Source organism: Hypomesus transpacificus, chromosome 2 (assembly GCF_021917145.1).
Source record: "Hypomesus transpacificus isolate Combined female chromosome 2, fHypTra1, whole genome shotgun sequence".
NCBI lineage: Eukaryota > Metazoa > Chordata > Actinopteri > Osmeriformes > Osmeridae > Hypomesus > Hypomesus transpacificus.
This window is the reverse complement of record NC_061061.1, coordinates 2,836,504-2,853,240: the sequence shown is the minus strand read 5'-3', so window position 1 is coordinate 2,853,240 and position 16,737 is coordinate 2,836,504. Positions and strand designations below refer to the sequence as shown.

The window sequence follows — 16,737 nt, the reverse complement described above, 5'->3', positions numbered from 1 at the left end:
GGGTCCGAAGTTCAAATGCATGCAGATGATACAGTGATACATGTGCATGTAAAGAGCAAAAAAACAAGCTGCACAAGAACTCTACTGTAATGGTCCACGTTACAAAGTGGCTCGGTGACTCGTGCTCGCATCTCAATGTGGAAAAAACTGTCCGCATGTTTTTCACAAAGAGGGCAACAGATGCCCCTGAGTCAGATGTCAGGGGAGAAGCTCCAGGTGGTATCTAATTTGAAGTACCTTGGCATCCTACTTGGTTGCAACCCCCCCCCCCTTTTAAAAAGCAGGTGAAAAAGATCATTCAAAAAACCAAATTCAACCTAGCTCAGTACCGATTTACCCAAAATTGTTTCACTACAGAGGTAGCCAAACTGTACTTCAAATCTATACTCCCCCACTTAACATACCACTGCTTGACTAGTTGGGCCCAAGCTTGGTGTACCATATTAAAACGAATTTAGTCTGTCTGCAAACAGGCTCTCAAAGTGCTTGATAGCCATCGTCACTGTTACATCCTCAGGAAGCATGAGCTCCTGAGTTGGGAACATCTTGTGCAATACATCGCCGCATGGCTCGTATTCAACATCCTAAAGGGCCTGGCTCCACCTCCACTCAGTATTTTTGCTCAACAGAAAACCCAAACATACGGCAGCAGATCCACAAGATCTGCCATGAGAGGTGACTCTCATGCACCTAAAGCACCTTTAGTAAATCCACTTTCTCTGTGAGAGCTTCCCGTGTCTGGAAGACACTCACACATAACTGCACCACCTATCACACTTTCACAAAAGGCTTGCAAACATGGCTAAAGCACAATCAGATTTGTAACATAATAATAATAATAATAATAAGCTGTGTATTGCCACTTTCCATTTTGTCTGTTGTCTGTTGCTTGTGAGGTATGGAAACACCCTGTTGCTTTTATGGATTTTATCTTGTTGCTATTTGTGTTATGTTGGTCTGTCTGTTTGTCCTATGTTGCTCTGTATGTGCTCACTAATCATTGATTGTCTGTATTGCAATTGTTTTGAATAACCTGCCCAGGGATTGCAGTTGAAAAGGATCTGGCTGGCAAAAACCAACACTTTTACTGAAATGTTGATTAATGTACACTATCCCTATAAAAATAAACTAAATACATGAAATACACAAAGAAAATGACTATTTACTACAGCAGAAAAGCCCAGCCTGAAATGAGAAGCATGAGATCACATCATTCATGTGTTTATTTTCTCAAACATAATAAACATTTTAAACATAGGGTGAAATTGAAAGGTTTCCCAACAATGCTAGATGCTGCCCTTTATTGTATCTAATGTTCAGTACCTTTCATGGCAGGCATCCATCTCCCCTAGATTATCTCAAAGACTTGTGACATTTTTAGACTTACATAGACATACCATAATGTCTGAGGAACACAGACATTGAGCAGTTCAATTCAGTCTAAATCTACCACCACCCATCACCTTAACGTGATCGCATGTTGCAAGCCCCATCATATCAACGCCATCATTTCAGTTCCTTTCTATTTTCAGTCTCTTGGTGTCAGTAAGAGCCAGGAGTATGATGTCCACCCACAACTCCTGGACATGGATACGGAAAACACAAGAATTGCGTTTGGACAATCAGCTCCAGACTCTTAAGAGGCAGCTGCGAGAGCGGCCTATTGAACACTGAACACTGTGAGCACACCGTTGGATTTGCCCAAGCAATTGTTCAAATGAAGGATGTGTTGACATGTACACAATAGATTAGACAGTTAGAAAAAAAGAAGTGGTTATTTGTGAAAAAATCTACTCAGAAACATGAATTGTCAACAGTTATCATCGTTGTATGATTGTATCATTACAGTCCATTTAAAAATTGATCACCAGATCAAGAGGACTCAGATAATGATCATATCAAAGCTTCTACTCCCCGAAACATGAAATCCATAAAATGTTCTTCTTTGAGGTTCAGGCTGTGAGTAATCCCTCCACAGCTTAGTGTCCTGGGGAGCGGGGGCCATTCAAGAGGATCTACAAAGACGTTTCAAATCAACCTTCTTCTTCACATACTACGTAATATTCAAATCAATCTTGAAAGCAAACACAAATTTCAATGATTCATAGAAAACGAACAAACAAATAATCCAAAGCATTGGCCGGATAAACACTGAATCTGCAAAACTCCTTCTGATATTCAGGGAGATGGGCTATAATGAATACTTACATCTTCTCGCTACCTTCTCATAGGTCCTGTAGAAGTGTTCTAATATCTGCATTCATATGTTTCACTGCTTCTTGCTTCTCTAAACGTAAACCGTTGCTGTAGTCACCACACTCCTTTTTGGCCTTCTCTCCTCTGTTGCTTTCTCTGACTGGCTGTCCATGTCCCTCTCTCCCTCTCTCCCTCTCTCCCTCTATCCATCTCATTTCATGCAGGACTGGGGTTACCTAAGAGACTGGGCCTCAATGGAGAAAATCTCTTTTGCCACAATTAACTGTGAAAGTGACAGAGGGCATAGAGGGAGGGGACAGCAGAGGGGCGCAGATTGAGAGAGGGAAAGCGAGAGAGAGAGAGAGAGAGAGAGAGAGAGAGAGAGAGAGAGAGAGAGAGAGAGAGAGAGAGAGAGAGAGAGAGGAAAAATGTGGAGATACAGTTAAAATGTAATGTGATATTGGTAAAATTGTATATTCACCAGTATGCACAGGAACAGGTTAATATGGAGTTGTCAAACCCAAGTAAGCATAGTATTGACCCTTAATTGATTTAAATGATGCACTATGCTCAACCTTATGATCATGAATGAATACATTACATGAATAAATACTAAACATTCTCCATTAAATGGAGTTAGGGACTACTACAGCATAACCTCATGTGAACCATGTGGAAATTAGTTTTAAAGATCATCAACATTTGTTTAGTTTAATTGTCCTTTATTGATAATAAACTTGTATTTGTCTTGTCTTGTCCAGAGTTTGATTTGGAATTAGGCCAAATGAGCTGTAAGTATATTGCTCTGAGTGCACCTGACTCACGTTTCCTTCTGTGTAGAGCTGAGGAGGGAGTGACCACTGTGTTTCCATGGAGAGCAGGACACAAAAGGGTGTGGCGTGGGAACGTCTCCAAGGGTCAGGAGTGAAGGTCAGGAGGTCAAGGGTCACAACCAGCTGGACAGCACACAAGAGGAGAGGAGGGTGAGAAAAGGGGGAGGAGGGCCAACCCAGAGGCCGACACTGGACCCAAAGGGACATTAACATTGAACTGATGGGAGGCCCATACTGACCAAGGCCTTTTCATGGAGAACCTAGGCTATGACACGCTCGTGGGTAATGGTACGTGATAATTGACAAGTGACAAGCTTATTTTCAATGCAGATGCAAATGCAGCAGTCAAAATGCAGCGGGAGATCACAAGGATGAAAAAAAAACATTTTTCAAATGTTATTCTGGATGTTTATTTCCGTTATGGATACAGTAATTCAACCCTACCCATAGTGTTACATTTGTATCTTTCTTTCTTTCAAACTCCAAAACCTTAAATTTAAATGTAATTTATTGTTTGGCCCATTTGACTCAAATCGAAACCGTAGCCAGTAATCTGGAGGGGGGGGGGGGGGTCTTTCCACAAATGTGCATAATCATGCAAAAAACTTGGATTCTTCCTATTATTGGATGGACAAATACATTTTGTTGTTAAAGGTAGCTTCTTTCAACTCAGGACAATTGCCAAATGAAAACCCATCCTCTCTTTCAAAGATTTAGAGGTTCTTATAAACCCTCCTTGTGTATGGGAGTCTTTCGGTCTCGCCTCCAGCTGGTCAGAATGCAGCTGCTAGGTTCTTCACAGGCTCCAGTAAGAGGGACCACATTTCCCTCACTCTGGCCTCTCTTCACGGCTTCGAATTAGATCTAGAATTGTTTCAATCCTTTGCGTTTAGAGCAATACATGGATTAGCACCACTTTATATGTCTGACCTTTGCAGTCTCCACAACACATTGAGGTCTCTCAGATCCTCAAACCAGATTGTTTTTAGACACCACAATCTAGTTTGAAGTACAAGGGTGATGGTGCCTCCTCAGATGCTGCCCCAAGACTGACTCTGTGCATCTGGTCTTCCCCTGGCCTCGATACATTTAAGTGTTGCCTGAAGATACATAATTTTTCCTTGGTTTCTCAGCCTCTGTAAGGCATTGCCATAGTTTCCTGTCAGGTCATAAATTCTGTCACGTGTCAACATTGGGTTTTGTGTGCAGTTTGCCTATTTTATGCTGAATGTGCCAAGTTTTGCTTTTGGTTGTAGTATACACACAACTTGGGTTGCCACTTATTGTATTTAAATGTGCTATATAAATACATATGATTTATTGTTATCAGATGTGTTTGCGGTCCAGCTAAGGAAATATGCTCTGTGGGGTTTGTTTCCTACTCAATACAATAACAATACATATTAGAAGAGATGCCAACTTTAGATCTTACAATTGTAGAGTTTCTGATAGCAGATTTCTTTATAAGATGAATGACTGCACATTAATGCAATGTTTGCATGACAAGTCATTATTTCTGCCATGAGTCATACTAGGGACAAGGGGAACGAAATGGAAGTCTTCTATTCACAGAAAATGAATCCTGGGAAAACACAAAGGGTGCTAGCATTTGAAGAGTTTTTTTATATGACTTTCTTGTTTCCAATTCTCCAATGTCATTATCAGAAAACACTACTTTAAGATCAGCACATACGTCCCAATCAAACGCGGGATGTATTCAGCCATTCGGGATGAAACAGTCTTAAGTCTGTGAGGTGTGGCAACAGCAGCCTTCTCCTACAAGGGTGCAGACAGGAAGATGTGGCTTGAAGTGAACTGGCTTCCATGCAGTTCAGTGAAGGTCAGGTCGATGAGGGCGGCAGGCAGGGAGGTTGCCCTCTGGGTGTGAGCTGTGCCCCGGTGGTCGGAAAGAACAATCCGTTGGGGTGACCCTGGGGGACCGGGGTCAATATGCAAATGTGCAACATCCCAAAAGACAGGCATGGAACCTGAGGCTGATGTACGTTCTCACATCACTTTATCACTTTGCTGCCCATGACACTGAACGAGTTTGCATAATGAACTCATAATTTGATTTTAATGGCAGATTCTAAAAGACCAACATTTCCACACAGCATTGACTTGGAAGCAAAATACTAAGGGAAAAATGAACACATAAAACGGACACATACAGTAGCGTACACGAGAGCTTCGTTCATAACACAAAAAAAGATTGTAGTCCAATTCTATTCAAGTCCCAGCACATGTGTAGCAGAGGAAATTCAGCCTGGCCGTCTCTGGCAAGCTAACCCACTGCTGCCCCCCTGTGGTCTGAATGGCACCTGCAAGGCTACAGTCCTGGGGCCCCCCTGTCCCATGTCCTGGGGCCCAGTTCTGATAGCAGCCTGTGTCTGATGGGATCCAGAACCAGAAGTTGAAGGTACAGGTGTAACGCAGGCCTAGCCAGACATAAGGAGATGTGGCTTTGGAAGCCTTCTTGGCAGCCCAGCCCTGAACCACCTGTGTGGTCAGCGAAACCAGGTTGAGGTGGTGCTCTCTGCAGTAGCCCTGGGCCTGCATCCAGGTCATGTTCTTCTGCACCAATATCAGATTATCTGGTGGGACAGACAACCGTTAGAATCAAGCTACATGTCATATAATAATATATATATATAATAAAAAATGTAATGCATACAAATGTTGAAAGTTACCTTGGATTAAGCCATGACTGTTTTCAGTTGCCATGGCAGCAGTTGATTCTGCTGTGCTGTGTAAAGCAGCACCTTCAACCAAGGTTGTGTGTGGGGTAGAGTTGAGGTCTGTTGCCTGTTGCGTTGTTGTCACAGCTTGACTTGGAGATTTTGAAGTCATGTTTTGAGCTGGAGATGTCAATGGTGTGTTTTGAGTTGGGGATTTAGCAGCTATGCCATTAGTAGAGGCAGATAGAGTGGGTGCGTGTGTTTGATTTACGACAGTCGTTTTTAGAGAAGGCATTATCTGAAAAGTAGTTGGCTGTGCTGTTGAAAATATTTGTTGTGGAGTCGATGGTTCAGGGTGTGCTTTTAAAGCTGTAGAGAATAATAACGACACATGTCAATGAAATTCAAGGACAAAGAGAAACATCATGTCCTTTCCTATGAATATTAATATCAACCATAATCCTATTGCGTACACGCGACACATCAACAAATGTCATAGACAAGTAAATATTCTTATGAAGAGTATCGACTCACCACCCTGGCATATGAAGTCTTGACTGATGTCACAACTCCTGTCATTCCACCGACCCTCGTCCAAAAATACTGCGAGAACACAGGCCTGGTCTTTGTCATTGGTGGGCTGAAAACGCCTCCAGAAACGGAGAGAGGAGCTGCTTCCATCAGACCATGTCCATGGGTCTTTAAACAATCCTATCCACACGGCCTGGGTCTGGGTCACATCCAGTACAAACCGGTTCTCTTCCAGGGACCGTATGCTGACCAGGTCCATGTATATGTCGTTGCAGTAATCTTGAGCATCTCTCCAAGACATTTTCTCATCAATAAAGATGAGACTGGCATTATATTTTTCTCCTATTGTTACATAAAGGAATGAATCACACTTGTGTATAATAACCTTTCAAATATACAAATGCAAACATGGTACTATCGATATATGTGTTATGGAATGGACATCTACTCACCATCAGAACAAACATAACTATTGTGACTCTGACAATCATCTTCAAACCATTGTCCACTTGGACCCATTGCTACACAGTTGTTTTGAATATTTTGAGATGGTTGTCCATCCCTCCAATTAAAAAAAATCCCCTCTCCATAAATCCAGTGCCACTGCCACACATCTCCCTCTTCCAGCCCTATCCAGGCCCTCTTTAAGTCAACCGGCACCGAACTGATCAAGTTCTCCACGTCGTTATGGTTGTAGAGAGTGGCCAAGTCTGTATACATCTTCCTACAGTAACTCTTTGCGTCTCTGTAATTCATTCGGAGACTGACATGGTTGTACTGTGGCGAGGTGCATAAAGTGAAGGAGCACAGCCCTGCAGACAAAAACACATTCATAAGCACAAATTCATTACTTTGATGGTGAAACTATTGACCGAATGTCAACAGTTGTTTGCACATTCAAGGCTAACACCGGATTGAAGCCAATGACACATTTCTTGACACATTACATCAAAAACATAATTTAAACACCATGCTGAATCTCGATCAGATACTGACCTGATATGAATATCAGACACCATAGAGGAGCGTCCATCATCACTGCTTGACTTGTTTAGGCAGGCATCTGGCACAATGTGAAACATGCACCTTGCTAACATCCAGTGCAGCCAAATCCCACTATACGTAAATTCAGCATAAAGGCAAAGAGGCAGCACTCACGTACCGTAGCAAACAAAAAGAACAATAAGTTGACTCTAGGCAGTACATGTGTAGGGGTGTAAGAATGTTGCCTGTCTTGTTTTCACAGCATCAACTCCAGCTCTTTTTGAAATCTTAAGGTTGTTTTTCAAGTTAGACTTTTCTCTCTTTTAACACGCGAGTCATAACAAGCTATGATGGAAGGTAAGGGGACAATGACAATGACATTTTAACTATGTAGCGAGGTGGAGGTGTTCCAAAGAACACTGGAAACAATGACCAAGTGTGTAGTTACATTGTGAACTTGACAGCAGGAGAGACATGTGAACGCTATTTTGGAATCAAAGGAGGAGGAGCAAAAGAAAAATAGAAGTTGTTCTGAAAAGTTCAGAGTAGTTTTTACCTGGACCCATTGAAGGTGCAAAACACTGATTAAATGTAGGGGAGACCGGGGTTGGTTGACGACAGAGGTTGGTTGGCACACAGCATTTTTTGGTCCTTTTGAAAGTCACAGAAACAAAATTGTAACATCCAAATGTGTCACGGTCACAGCCGTGCCCCCCTATTGTTTTTGGTTTTGCCCTGCCCTAGTGTTTCCCTGTCAGTCGTCACCTGTCTCGTTCAGTTCTCGTTAGTGTCATTGTGTTCACCTGTGCCTTGTTTGATTCTGTGTATTTGGGTTCCTGTTTTGTGTCCAGTCTTTGTCTTAGCATTGCCCTTTGTCCCTGCATGTACCCTGTCTGTTTCCCGTTTCGAGTATTAAACCCTTTGTTTTGACCATGCCTGCTGACTCCTGCGTTTGGGTCCTACCCCTCCACACGTCGTGACAGAATGTTTACTTTCTTGACCTGCACTCATCTATGTTAAAACATCTGAAAGTCACAAACTTTTTTGGTGAGGGTAACATTTCATTTTTATAGTATCAAAAGTAAGTGGTCTATGGACTAAATGTATTATCAAATGGTGTCAGATAGTGTAGATAGACAGGAATCAGTTAAATGTTCCTTTAAAATGTGAAAGTCTGTAATGAGTGATGGTAGCTGGCTAACATAATTTCATCACAGAGTTGGTGTGAGTGGGGTTTGTTGGCACAGTGATTTTGAAGATTTTGAAGCAATTTAATAAAAAAAAATGTTAGACATGTATTATAGGTGTGATGGGGGAGGGGGGCTACTAGGTGGGCTACTGTTGTGGTTACTGTCCCTTTTAAATGTTTAATAAGAACATTGTTGTCAACATTCCGGTCTTCATTCTTGTTGCCTAATCCTGAGGATTAGGGATTGGGTTAGGGATCAAATATACATTCCTTCAAATTAATTGCACAAAACATATTGTGATTAATTGCTTAAAATGTACTATTAAATGTTCAAATTGTATTTATTGTCTTTGAACCTAGTCTCAGACCCCCCACAGCGCAAAGGTTAAAATAAAATGCTTCACTTAATTATTTTATTAGGTAAAGTTGTCGCAACATGACGGTGGGTCAAAATGACCCGAAGGTAGCACAAGGGTTAACATTGTGCCAACCAACCCCATATTGTGTGCCAACCCCCTGATGGGGCTGGTTGGCACAAATGCACAACATTTAATCACAAATCACCACATTTCTTTACATTTAAACAATTTGATTATAGCTTGGACCGTTTCATTTGCTGCTGGTTAGAATATTCTAACATAAATGATGCCAGAGAAATATGGCAGACAGTGAAAGTGTGCCAACCAACCCTGGTCTCCCCTACTCTGTTTTATAGCATTTCTCCCTTTATGTGTTAGCACAGTTTGAAAATTAAGAATATATGTGCTGCATAAGAGAAAAAAGTACATGGTTTCAAAATAATTGCATTAAGTTAAAAGAACAATGGGATGACACATTATTTGCAAGGACTTTCCTATAGATTTAGTATTTTAGACACTACTACTCAGTTTACCAGTGTCGTGTTTTGCATGAAGAACATAATTTGGAAGAATAAATCAAATACAAATATATATTCAAATTTGCCTGTATCAGCAACTGATAAAAAAATTATATTGTAGGCCTATGTGTATTACATTACATTTGATTCATTATTCAGACCTAAAATAATACTGGTTGTAGTTGTCACTGGAACAAATATAATCATGAGGAAGTCTGATGAACCACTTGAGGAGCTCTGTCGCAGTTTCCTTCTTTAGGCCCACACGTTTTCACTGGTAGGCAGGAGCTCTGCAACTGCCTTTCATTGGAGACATTGTGGCTCAGAGGACGCTGGCAAAGAGCCAAGATGGCTTCCTTTCCGTGTGTAAACAACAACAGCATCAAGTAAACGTGATTTGAGTTTAGGCCTGTTACCTCGCACACCCTTGTCTCTGGAAATATACGAGAAATACGCAACCAAAAATAGTAATGTGACATTTAACCATGTGCTGAAGAATTCTAGAGTAAGTATACTATAATATAACGATCTGAAATGTAATACAAATTTTCACTCGAGACCATATCGTTCTCTCGCGCTAGTTAGCTAGCGAGGTAGCTAGCGTAAGCTAGCTTGTCCGCGAGCTAGCTATGTGACCACACACAGCTAACGCTAGCTAGGTATCTGAAATGATCTTGAACTGTAGAGCGAGGTAACGATTGGATTATTTAACCACCAACTTCGATGAGACAGTTAGCGCTAACGATATACGACATGTTTTGATTTTAAAATAGTTTTATTACAGACATCGACAAACATTTTCGTCGCCAGCAGCAGTAAAAAAGGATTACTATACGAATGGCTATCGATGTAAATAGCTAGCCTACCCGTCTGTGACTAGCTAGCTAGCAGCTAACTACTTTTATAGAGTACTGTAGCTGGCCAAGTTGAAGTGCCAAGCAGTGTCGCTTACGAACGCTGGCCCAAATACATAGCAAAAAATCTGGTGAGCTATATTAGCTAGTGTAGCTGGCTAGCTAAAGAGCTAATGTCGGCAACGTTTGTACAGTATTAACTAGCTACTGATTAGGGATTTCGTTGCTAAAAAACGCAGAGGTAGCTACGCAATTTCTAAGGTTAACCAGCTAGCCTACTTGGTTAGCTATCATTTTTAGGTAAAAATAGCAGCAAGCCGATGCCATTGCTAACGACAATTTCCCTGCTGTAGTATGTTGTGCCAGGGGTTGGAGCTTTTGTTGGGACAAAACGGAGACATTTCGGTATTTGCTATAGTCGTTGGTTTACTTTACTTTACAGTATAGCTAATTTGTGACATGAGCAGATTTAATTTGAGGGCTAGTTAACAAGTACCATCGCCACTAAATATAATGTGGTTGGCTAGCACTGGTGTTGGAAAGCTCACACCAGGGGAGACGTTAAGTCAATAAGTAGTTAAGCACCGTGTTATTAACAGTGATTAACGTTAATAAGCTAGCCAGCTAACTAACCATGCCATTGTCTTATTAACCTCGCCTTGGGTCTTCAGATCTGTGTCCTTCAGACAACTCATCCTTCTGCTCTTGGTGGGGTAGCTCTATAGCCATGTCCTCACAGCAACCCACCAGCTCAGCCTCCAACAGTCCTACCAGCACCCTCGGCTCCCCTTTCTCAGTCATCAGCCCCTCACTTGGTTCTCCTGGTGTGGGCTTTGGACCAATTAGCAGTAATCAGGCAAGTACAGTCTGCCTCGTAAATATGGAATGCATCTCGTAGGCTACATGGCTGAAAGGAGCCATACCAATGATTCCCCTCTAACAAACACAGTTGTTTTTTCCCCTGTCCTCTGCTTGTTGTACAGATCAACTCTTCGATGTCGGGGATGCACTCTATCAGCAGCTCAGACGATGTTAAGCCACCGTTTGGCTTGAGGCCCATGTCTGCACACAGCCCTGGGATAATGCTCTCCCAGAAACGCCTTTGTGCCATCTGTGGAGACCGCTCCTCTGGTGAGTGCCCTAAGGCCAGGGTTAGTAGAGGTGAAATGCTGGCTGAGGACTTACTTCAAATCCGGGGTAATTTCAGCAAGGGGTAATCCCTTTTTGTTTGCTGCGTATTGCTGTCTAGTCCCCCTGAAAGTCAATGTAGCATTTGAAATGCTGTATGGACACATGGTATATGAACACTTGTAGCATAAAACAGTTCTCGACACTTCATGACCATGAAACAATTCAACAACAAAAAAAGTCCTGTTTGATTCTCAGTGTGGGGCTGGATTTACCCCCCCCCCTCATCACTTCTCCTTCCTCCTCCTCCTCTTTCCTCTCCTGCAGGCAAGCACTATGGCGTGTACAGCTGCGAGGGTTGCAAAGGCTTCTTCAAGCGCACCGTGCGCAAAGACTTGAGCTACACCTGCAGGGACAACAAAGAGTGTCTGGTGGACAAGCGCCAGCGCAACCGCTGCCAGTACTGCCGCTACCAGAAGTGCCTGGCCATGGGCATGAAGAGGGAAGGTATGGAAGGCGGGTGAAGGCCGGGGGCCACAGCCTCGCTACCTCGGAGCCAATCGGAAGAGTGCTTTGAGAAGTTACTTTTAAATAGGGACAACATTCTGATTGAGCCTTTTCCCTAGGAGGAGGGAGAGACGCCACGTGTCACCCAATACAAGACATCTCAAACTCTCAATTTAAATGATCGTTCTTTCCTTTGAAGCCCTAACACGTCCAAGATTCCGTTACCAATAATTAAATGTATTTGATGGACGTGAAACGTAGTAAGAATATCAAGAATATTTGACTCGTTTGTAGAATTGAATTTAGTAGAATATTACCTAATATTAAGTATTTGACCAAAATCGATTTTAGACGTGTGTGTTAATTGTGGGGGTTGGGTATGTAAGAGAAACGAGGGGGAGAGACCTGAGAATTGGGGTGGGTTTAAATAAACTAACCCCTCTCTCCCTCTTCTCCTTTTCTTTTCCCCTATTCTTTCTCTCCCTCCTTTTATAGTGGTCCAAGATGAACGTCAGAAATGTAAGAATAAAAGTTGGAAGACTGGAAGGTTGATGATGAATATGACTGGATGTGTTCTTTTTTTTTTTTTTTCAAGAGATTGGGTTTGAAATTGTGTTAATATTGAGACCATGGTGTTTTGATCTCTTGTGTGGGTAGTTGACACTCTAGGCTATCATGATACTCATGGTACGGTGTTGTGAAAATTGAGGAGAAAAAAAAAACTGTTTTAGACACATCTGCTTTATATTCATTTAGAACGGGAAACAAATAGTTACATTAACCTGTCGGACCTTCTTCTCATCTAGAACCGTATGCTCAGTGTGGCACACTAGTGTTTCCTGCTTTTTTTTTTTCAATCTCTGTCTCTCTGGAACCCTGTGTGTTTCTCCCTCATGTTGTCCCCTTCCGTATTAAACCCCCTTACCTCTCCCTTGTCCCTTCTCCCTCCCTCCCTCCCTCCCTCCCTCCCTCCCTCCCTCCCTCCCTCCCTCCCTCCCTCTCCGTGTTGGCGGGAGCAGCCGTGCAGGAGGAGCGCCAGAGGAACCGGGAGCGCGAGGGCGAGCTGGAGTGCAGCAGCGCCGTGAACGAGGAGATGCCCGTGGAGAAGATCCTGGAGGCGGAGACGGCCGTGGAGCAGAGGACCGAGCTGCACTCTGACGGAGGCTCGGCCGTGAACTCTGTGAGTCGGGGGGAGGGGGAGAGAGACACGCCCCACGATAGGGCCAGATGTTGGGGAGACTGTGAGTCGTCACGTTGGTATGCAGATTCGATGTGGTGTTGTCCGTTCAAATGATTTGCTTGCGACTCGTCGACTACTACGCTGCCAAAACTGTACTACGCTGCCAAAACTGTACATATCATGTGAAAATCTTTCTTTTAGATTTTAAATGTAGTTGGGACTTGTTTTTAGTATAAATAGCTTATCTACTGACTTAATTTAAGCAACAACAAAAAATAATCTTATCCAGTAAAACTTTCTTACTGCACTGGCAGCCAAATGTAATTATTTTAAGCATATTAAGCAAGGTCATAACTAAGATGTTTGCACTTAAATTTGGCAGGGCGTTTTTGCAGTGTACAAACACATGATTATTTTAGAGATACGGAACGTTTCGTTCCGAGGTCAACATGGCTTTCGGCAGTTCTTTCCTCACAAGCTCGGCTCGTCTCGTTCCAGCCCCACGATGCCGTCACCAACATCTGCCAGACGGCAGACAAGCAGCTGTTTGCCTTGGTGGAGTGGGCCAAGAGGATCCCTCACTTCTCCGAGTTACCCCTGGACGACCAGGTCATTCTCCTGCGCGCAGGTAACAGCCTCGAACATGCGTCTCGCGACGTCACGACCACAATCACAATCCCTTCAATGCGATGAAAATAACGTCGCAAAATCCCCTAGCTGGCGCACTCCTCCCTGGTAATCACCCGAGGAGTGCTCGATCCTACGCTGTCTTCATTACCCGTATCCATTTCCCCGTGGGTCAATCAGGTTGGAACGAGCTCCTGATCGCTTCCTTCTCCCACCGCTCCATCGCGTTAAAGGACGGGGTCCTGCTGGCCTCCGAGCTGCACAGAGACAACGCGCACAGCGCGGGCGTGGCGGCCATCTTTGACAGGTGAGCCACGGCACGTGCCGGCGGCGTTTCAGGCGCACGTCATCGGCCCGTATCGTAGGGTCGCGGCAGCGTACTAACCTACTTCCTTGTGCACGCAGGGAGAGCGTTCAGAGTGCCGAGGTGGGCGCCATATTTGACAGGTAAATAAAAAAAAAAAAAAGATATATATTTCTGGAGAATTCCTCAGCTTGTTTTCGCCCGGGAAGAGGAAATAAACCGTCTTTGTAGACAAGAAATGCCAGCCGGCTGTCTGCTGACGTGTTTCCCCCCCTTCTCGTCCAGCGTAGTAATTGTTGCCTCATCTCTTCCTTCCCCGCTCGTGCCGTCGCTTGTGCAGGGTGCTCACCGAGCTGGTCAGCAAAATGAGAGACATGGAAATGGACAAGACGGAGCTTGGCTGCCTCCGGGCCATCGTCCTCTTCAACCCAGGTACGGACGCTCGCCCTCGGGGGTGGGGGCTGCCCGCGCTCTGCCCGGGGGGTCCACACCTCAAGCCCCGCACTGGGGTGGGTGGTGGGGGTAGAGGGAGGGAGGGTGGGTGGGTGGAGACCCAGTCTCATGGATGTGGCTGTGTCTCGTCCCCCAGATGCTAAAGGCCTGTCCAACACCGGTGAAGTGGAGCTCCTGAGAGAGAAGGTGTACGCGTCACTGGAGGCCTACTGCAAACAGAAATACCCTGAGCAACAGGGAAGGTGAGTTCCTAAGGGAGGCTGGCTCATTTGACCCCTCGTGGGTGGAATTTCTGAATTTGACACGTTTCTGGATAGAAACTGTGTCGCTCTCTCTTGTTTTCAGAATGTGATTTGTTTGCAGTAGTAAGAGAGCTTTATTACTGCGTTGTCTAACTTATTCATGCGTGACCAAATGATTTCTGTGGTTTCTTCCTCCCCGTCAATAGATTTGCTAAGCTTCTCCTCAGACTGCCTGCCCTGCGTTCCATTGGCTTGAAGTGCTTGGAGCATCTCTTCTTCTTCAAGCTCATTGGTGACACCCCTATCGACACTTTCCTCATGGAAATGCTTGAAGCTCCTCACCAGCTGTCCTAGAGTGGGAGGAGCCTTGTGGCTGGGGTTAGATAGCTTGGGTCTGGGAATTTGCTGGAGTGGGACTGCACTTTTAGCTCTTTGAATATTCAGCAATTTGTCTCACTGCTGTCTGGGTTATGCTATTTAGTGCACCACAGATTAGCTCTTTAGACCATTCCCAAGACATGCCATGATCTACAGGCTGGTGCTATATATTAATATAACTTCATGAGTAACTGACAAAAAAAAAAAAAAAGTATTTTTAAAAATGGGAACCTTTAGTTCCCTTAATGGCTTACTGAAGCAGAAATTTGGGTATACATTTTATATAACTATGTTTATGCTTTTTAGACACCCCAAATGATAAGCTTCAATTATGTTTATGTCTCCATGAACAACCATAACCTTAAAAAATAAAAATAAAAGTACAAAAAAAGTCAAGCTAAGCTGGGTCATGGGTATGCAATGAGGCTGTAATTTTTCTTTTTACTCCTTTGTAATTCGAACCAGATCTTTTGGAGAAAAAAAAAGTTGTCTTTCTTGGGAAAGTATATTACTGTACCAAGCTTTCACTGTGTACTGTGTGTCTGTCTATAGCTCCTAGTGTTTAAATCCCTTTCTGATGATTTGAAAGAAACAAATTAACCGTAAACATGGGGATATGAAACATACGATCACAACCGACGGAGGACAGACTTGTGTTGAGTGTGGACTAGCTTTGTCTAGTAATATGCTATTAGCGTTGTTTATCTTTTTTGCTGTTTTGTAATAATCTAATCACCTTGCAGTTAATGATTAGACTGCATTGCACACTTGCTATGTACTATTTCTAAACCACACTATCGTCAAATGTCTGACCACCAAATGCAAACGTTTTGTACTTAGGTGCTATGACAGACAGTTTGCCAATTATTCGGTGCAGCCGTTCACCAAACTGCAAACATAGGAAATTATGCAAGAAACAAACCCCTTGAAGAAAGAAAAAAAATGTTAAAATGTAGCAATACAAAATGTATATTGCGTAAGCTCTCTCTGCCTGTTAACTGTTCCGTTCAGGGGTTTTACAAAGTAAATCATTGTCTGTTGGAAAGGGAATACTCCAATGTGTAATTTATCTAAACAATTGTAAGGTACTGTGCAAATATAATTGTTCAGGGAAAATACTATATATTGATAGATTTGACTTATGAGATCAGGAGGCAGACAAATTATGTAATAATCAATGTGCCCTTGCTTTTAGTCTCAACTTGTATAGAGCAGAACGTGTCTTAGGTTGCACTGGGTTCCCTAAGTCTTTCAGCTGAATCTCTCAAATCTTTTTCCCTTTTTTTTTCTTCATTTCTTTGGAGCTTTCGTTATTAGTCGTATTTCTCGTGTATTTCATTTCTTGATGTCTTGTTCATCATACGCTGTCTCTGTTTAGTTTATTAAACACAAACCATAATCACATTTACAGATCCATGACACCTGTGGGCATAGAAATATTAAAACAAGACCAAATATGAGTTTTGTATGATGATCACGAGTGAACATCTGAACAAGTGTATTGTTATATTTGTCATTAATCTGCATACACTCTGGAGCAGTTCCCATCTGTGTGAGTGACTTGCAGCATGGGTAGTGTGGACTGAAAATAAAGAGGCTTAACTTTTCTTTGTTTCAATTGTACATTGTGATGGGGCGTATGTCTGTTAGCACACAGCACACTGACTGAAGGATCAAACTGTTGAATTGTTCATATTGAGCAGCAAAGCCTTGAAAAAAAAAAAAAAACGGGCCTCACTGACAGTGGCATTTGGCAAGCCCCCCAAAAAAGTGCAA

General features: G+C 43.1%; 2 protein-coding genes across 6 annotated transcripts; one reads left to right on the top strand and one right to left on the bottom strand.

Annotated features, from left to right (window-relative positions):
* Positions 1 to 3,530: 3,530 nt before the first annotated feature.
* Positions 3,531 to 7,975, bottom strand: LOC124476813 (macrophage mannose receptor 1-like). Of its 2 annotated transcripts, XM_047034207.1 has the most exons (6): positions 7,779 to 7,975; positions 7,235 to 7,354; positions 6,691 to 7,050; positions 6,242 to 6,580; positions 5,720 to 6,076; positions 3,531 to 5,623 (listed from the first exon to the last, which is right to left on the bottom strand). In XM_047034207.1, the coding sequence occupies exons 2-6, from the start codon at positions 7,272 to 7,274 to the stop codon at positions 5,259 to 5,261; spliced, it is 1,461 nt and encodes a 486-aa protein (XP_046890163.1). In that variant the 5' UTR covers positions 7,275 to 7,354; positions 7,779 to 7,975; the 3' UTR covers positions 3,531 to 5,258. The 2 variants fall into 2 exon arrangements, with proteins under 2 accessions (XP_046890163.1, XP_046890154.1); XM_047034198.1 differs by lacking the exon at positions 7,779 to 7,975 and having other exon boundaries at positions 7,235 to 7,759.
* Positions 7,976 to 9,624: 1,649 nt separating this feature from the next.
* LOC124483430 (retinoic acid receptor RXR-beta-A-like) lies at positions 9,625 to 16,568 on the top strand. 4 transcript variants are annotated; one of them, XM_047043906.1, is made up of 12 exons: positions 9,626 to 9,793; positions 10,860 to 10,998; positions 11,126 to 11,273; positions 11,598 to 11,777; positions 12,273 to 12,296; positions 12,797 to 12,957; positions 13,456 to 13,585; positions 13,765 to 13,891; positions 13,990 to 14,031; positions 14,229 to 14,320; positions 14,478 to 14,583; positions 14,790 to 16,568. In XM_047043906.1, the coding sequence occupies exons 2-12, from the start codon at positions 10,870 to 10,872 to the stop codon at positions 14,935 to 14,937; spliced, it is 1,287 nt and encodes a 428-aa protein (XP_046899862.1). In that variant the 5' UTR covers positions 9,626 to 9,793; positions 10,860 to 10,869; the 3' UTR covers positions 14,938 to 16,568. The 4 variants fall into 4 exon arrangements, with proteins under 4 accessions (XP_046899870.1, XP_046899862.1, XP_046899844.1 ...); XM_047043888.1 differs by having other exon boundaries at positions 9,627 to 9,793; positions 10,814 to 10,998; XM_047043897.1 differs by lacking the exon at positions 9,626 to 9,793 and adding an exon at positions 9,890 to 9,979 and having other exon boundaries at positions 10,814 to 10,998.
* The last annotated feature ends 169 nt before the right edge of the window (positions 16,569 to 16,737 follow it).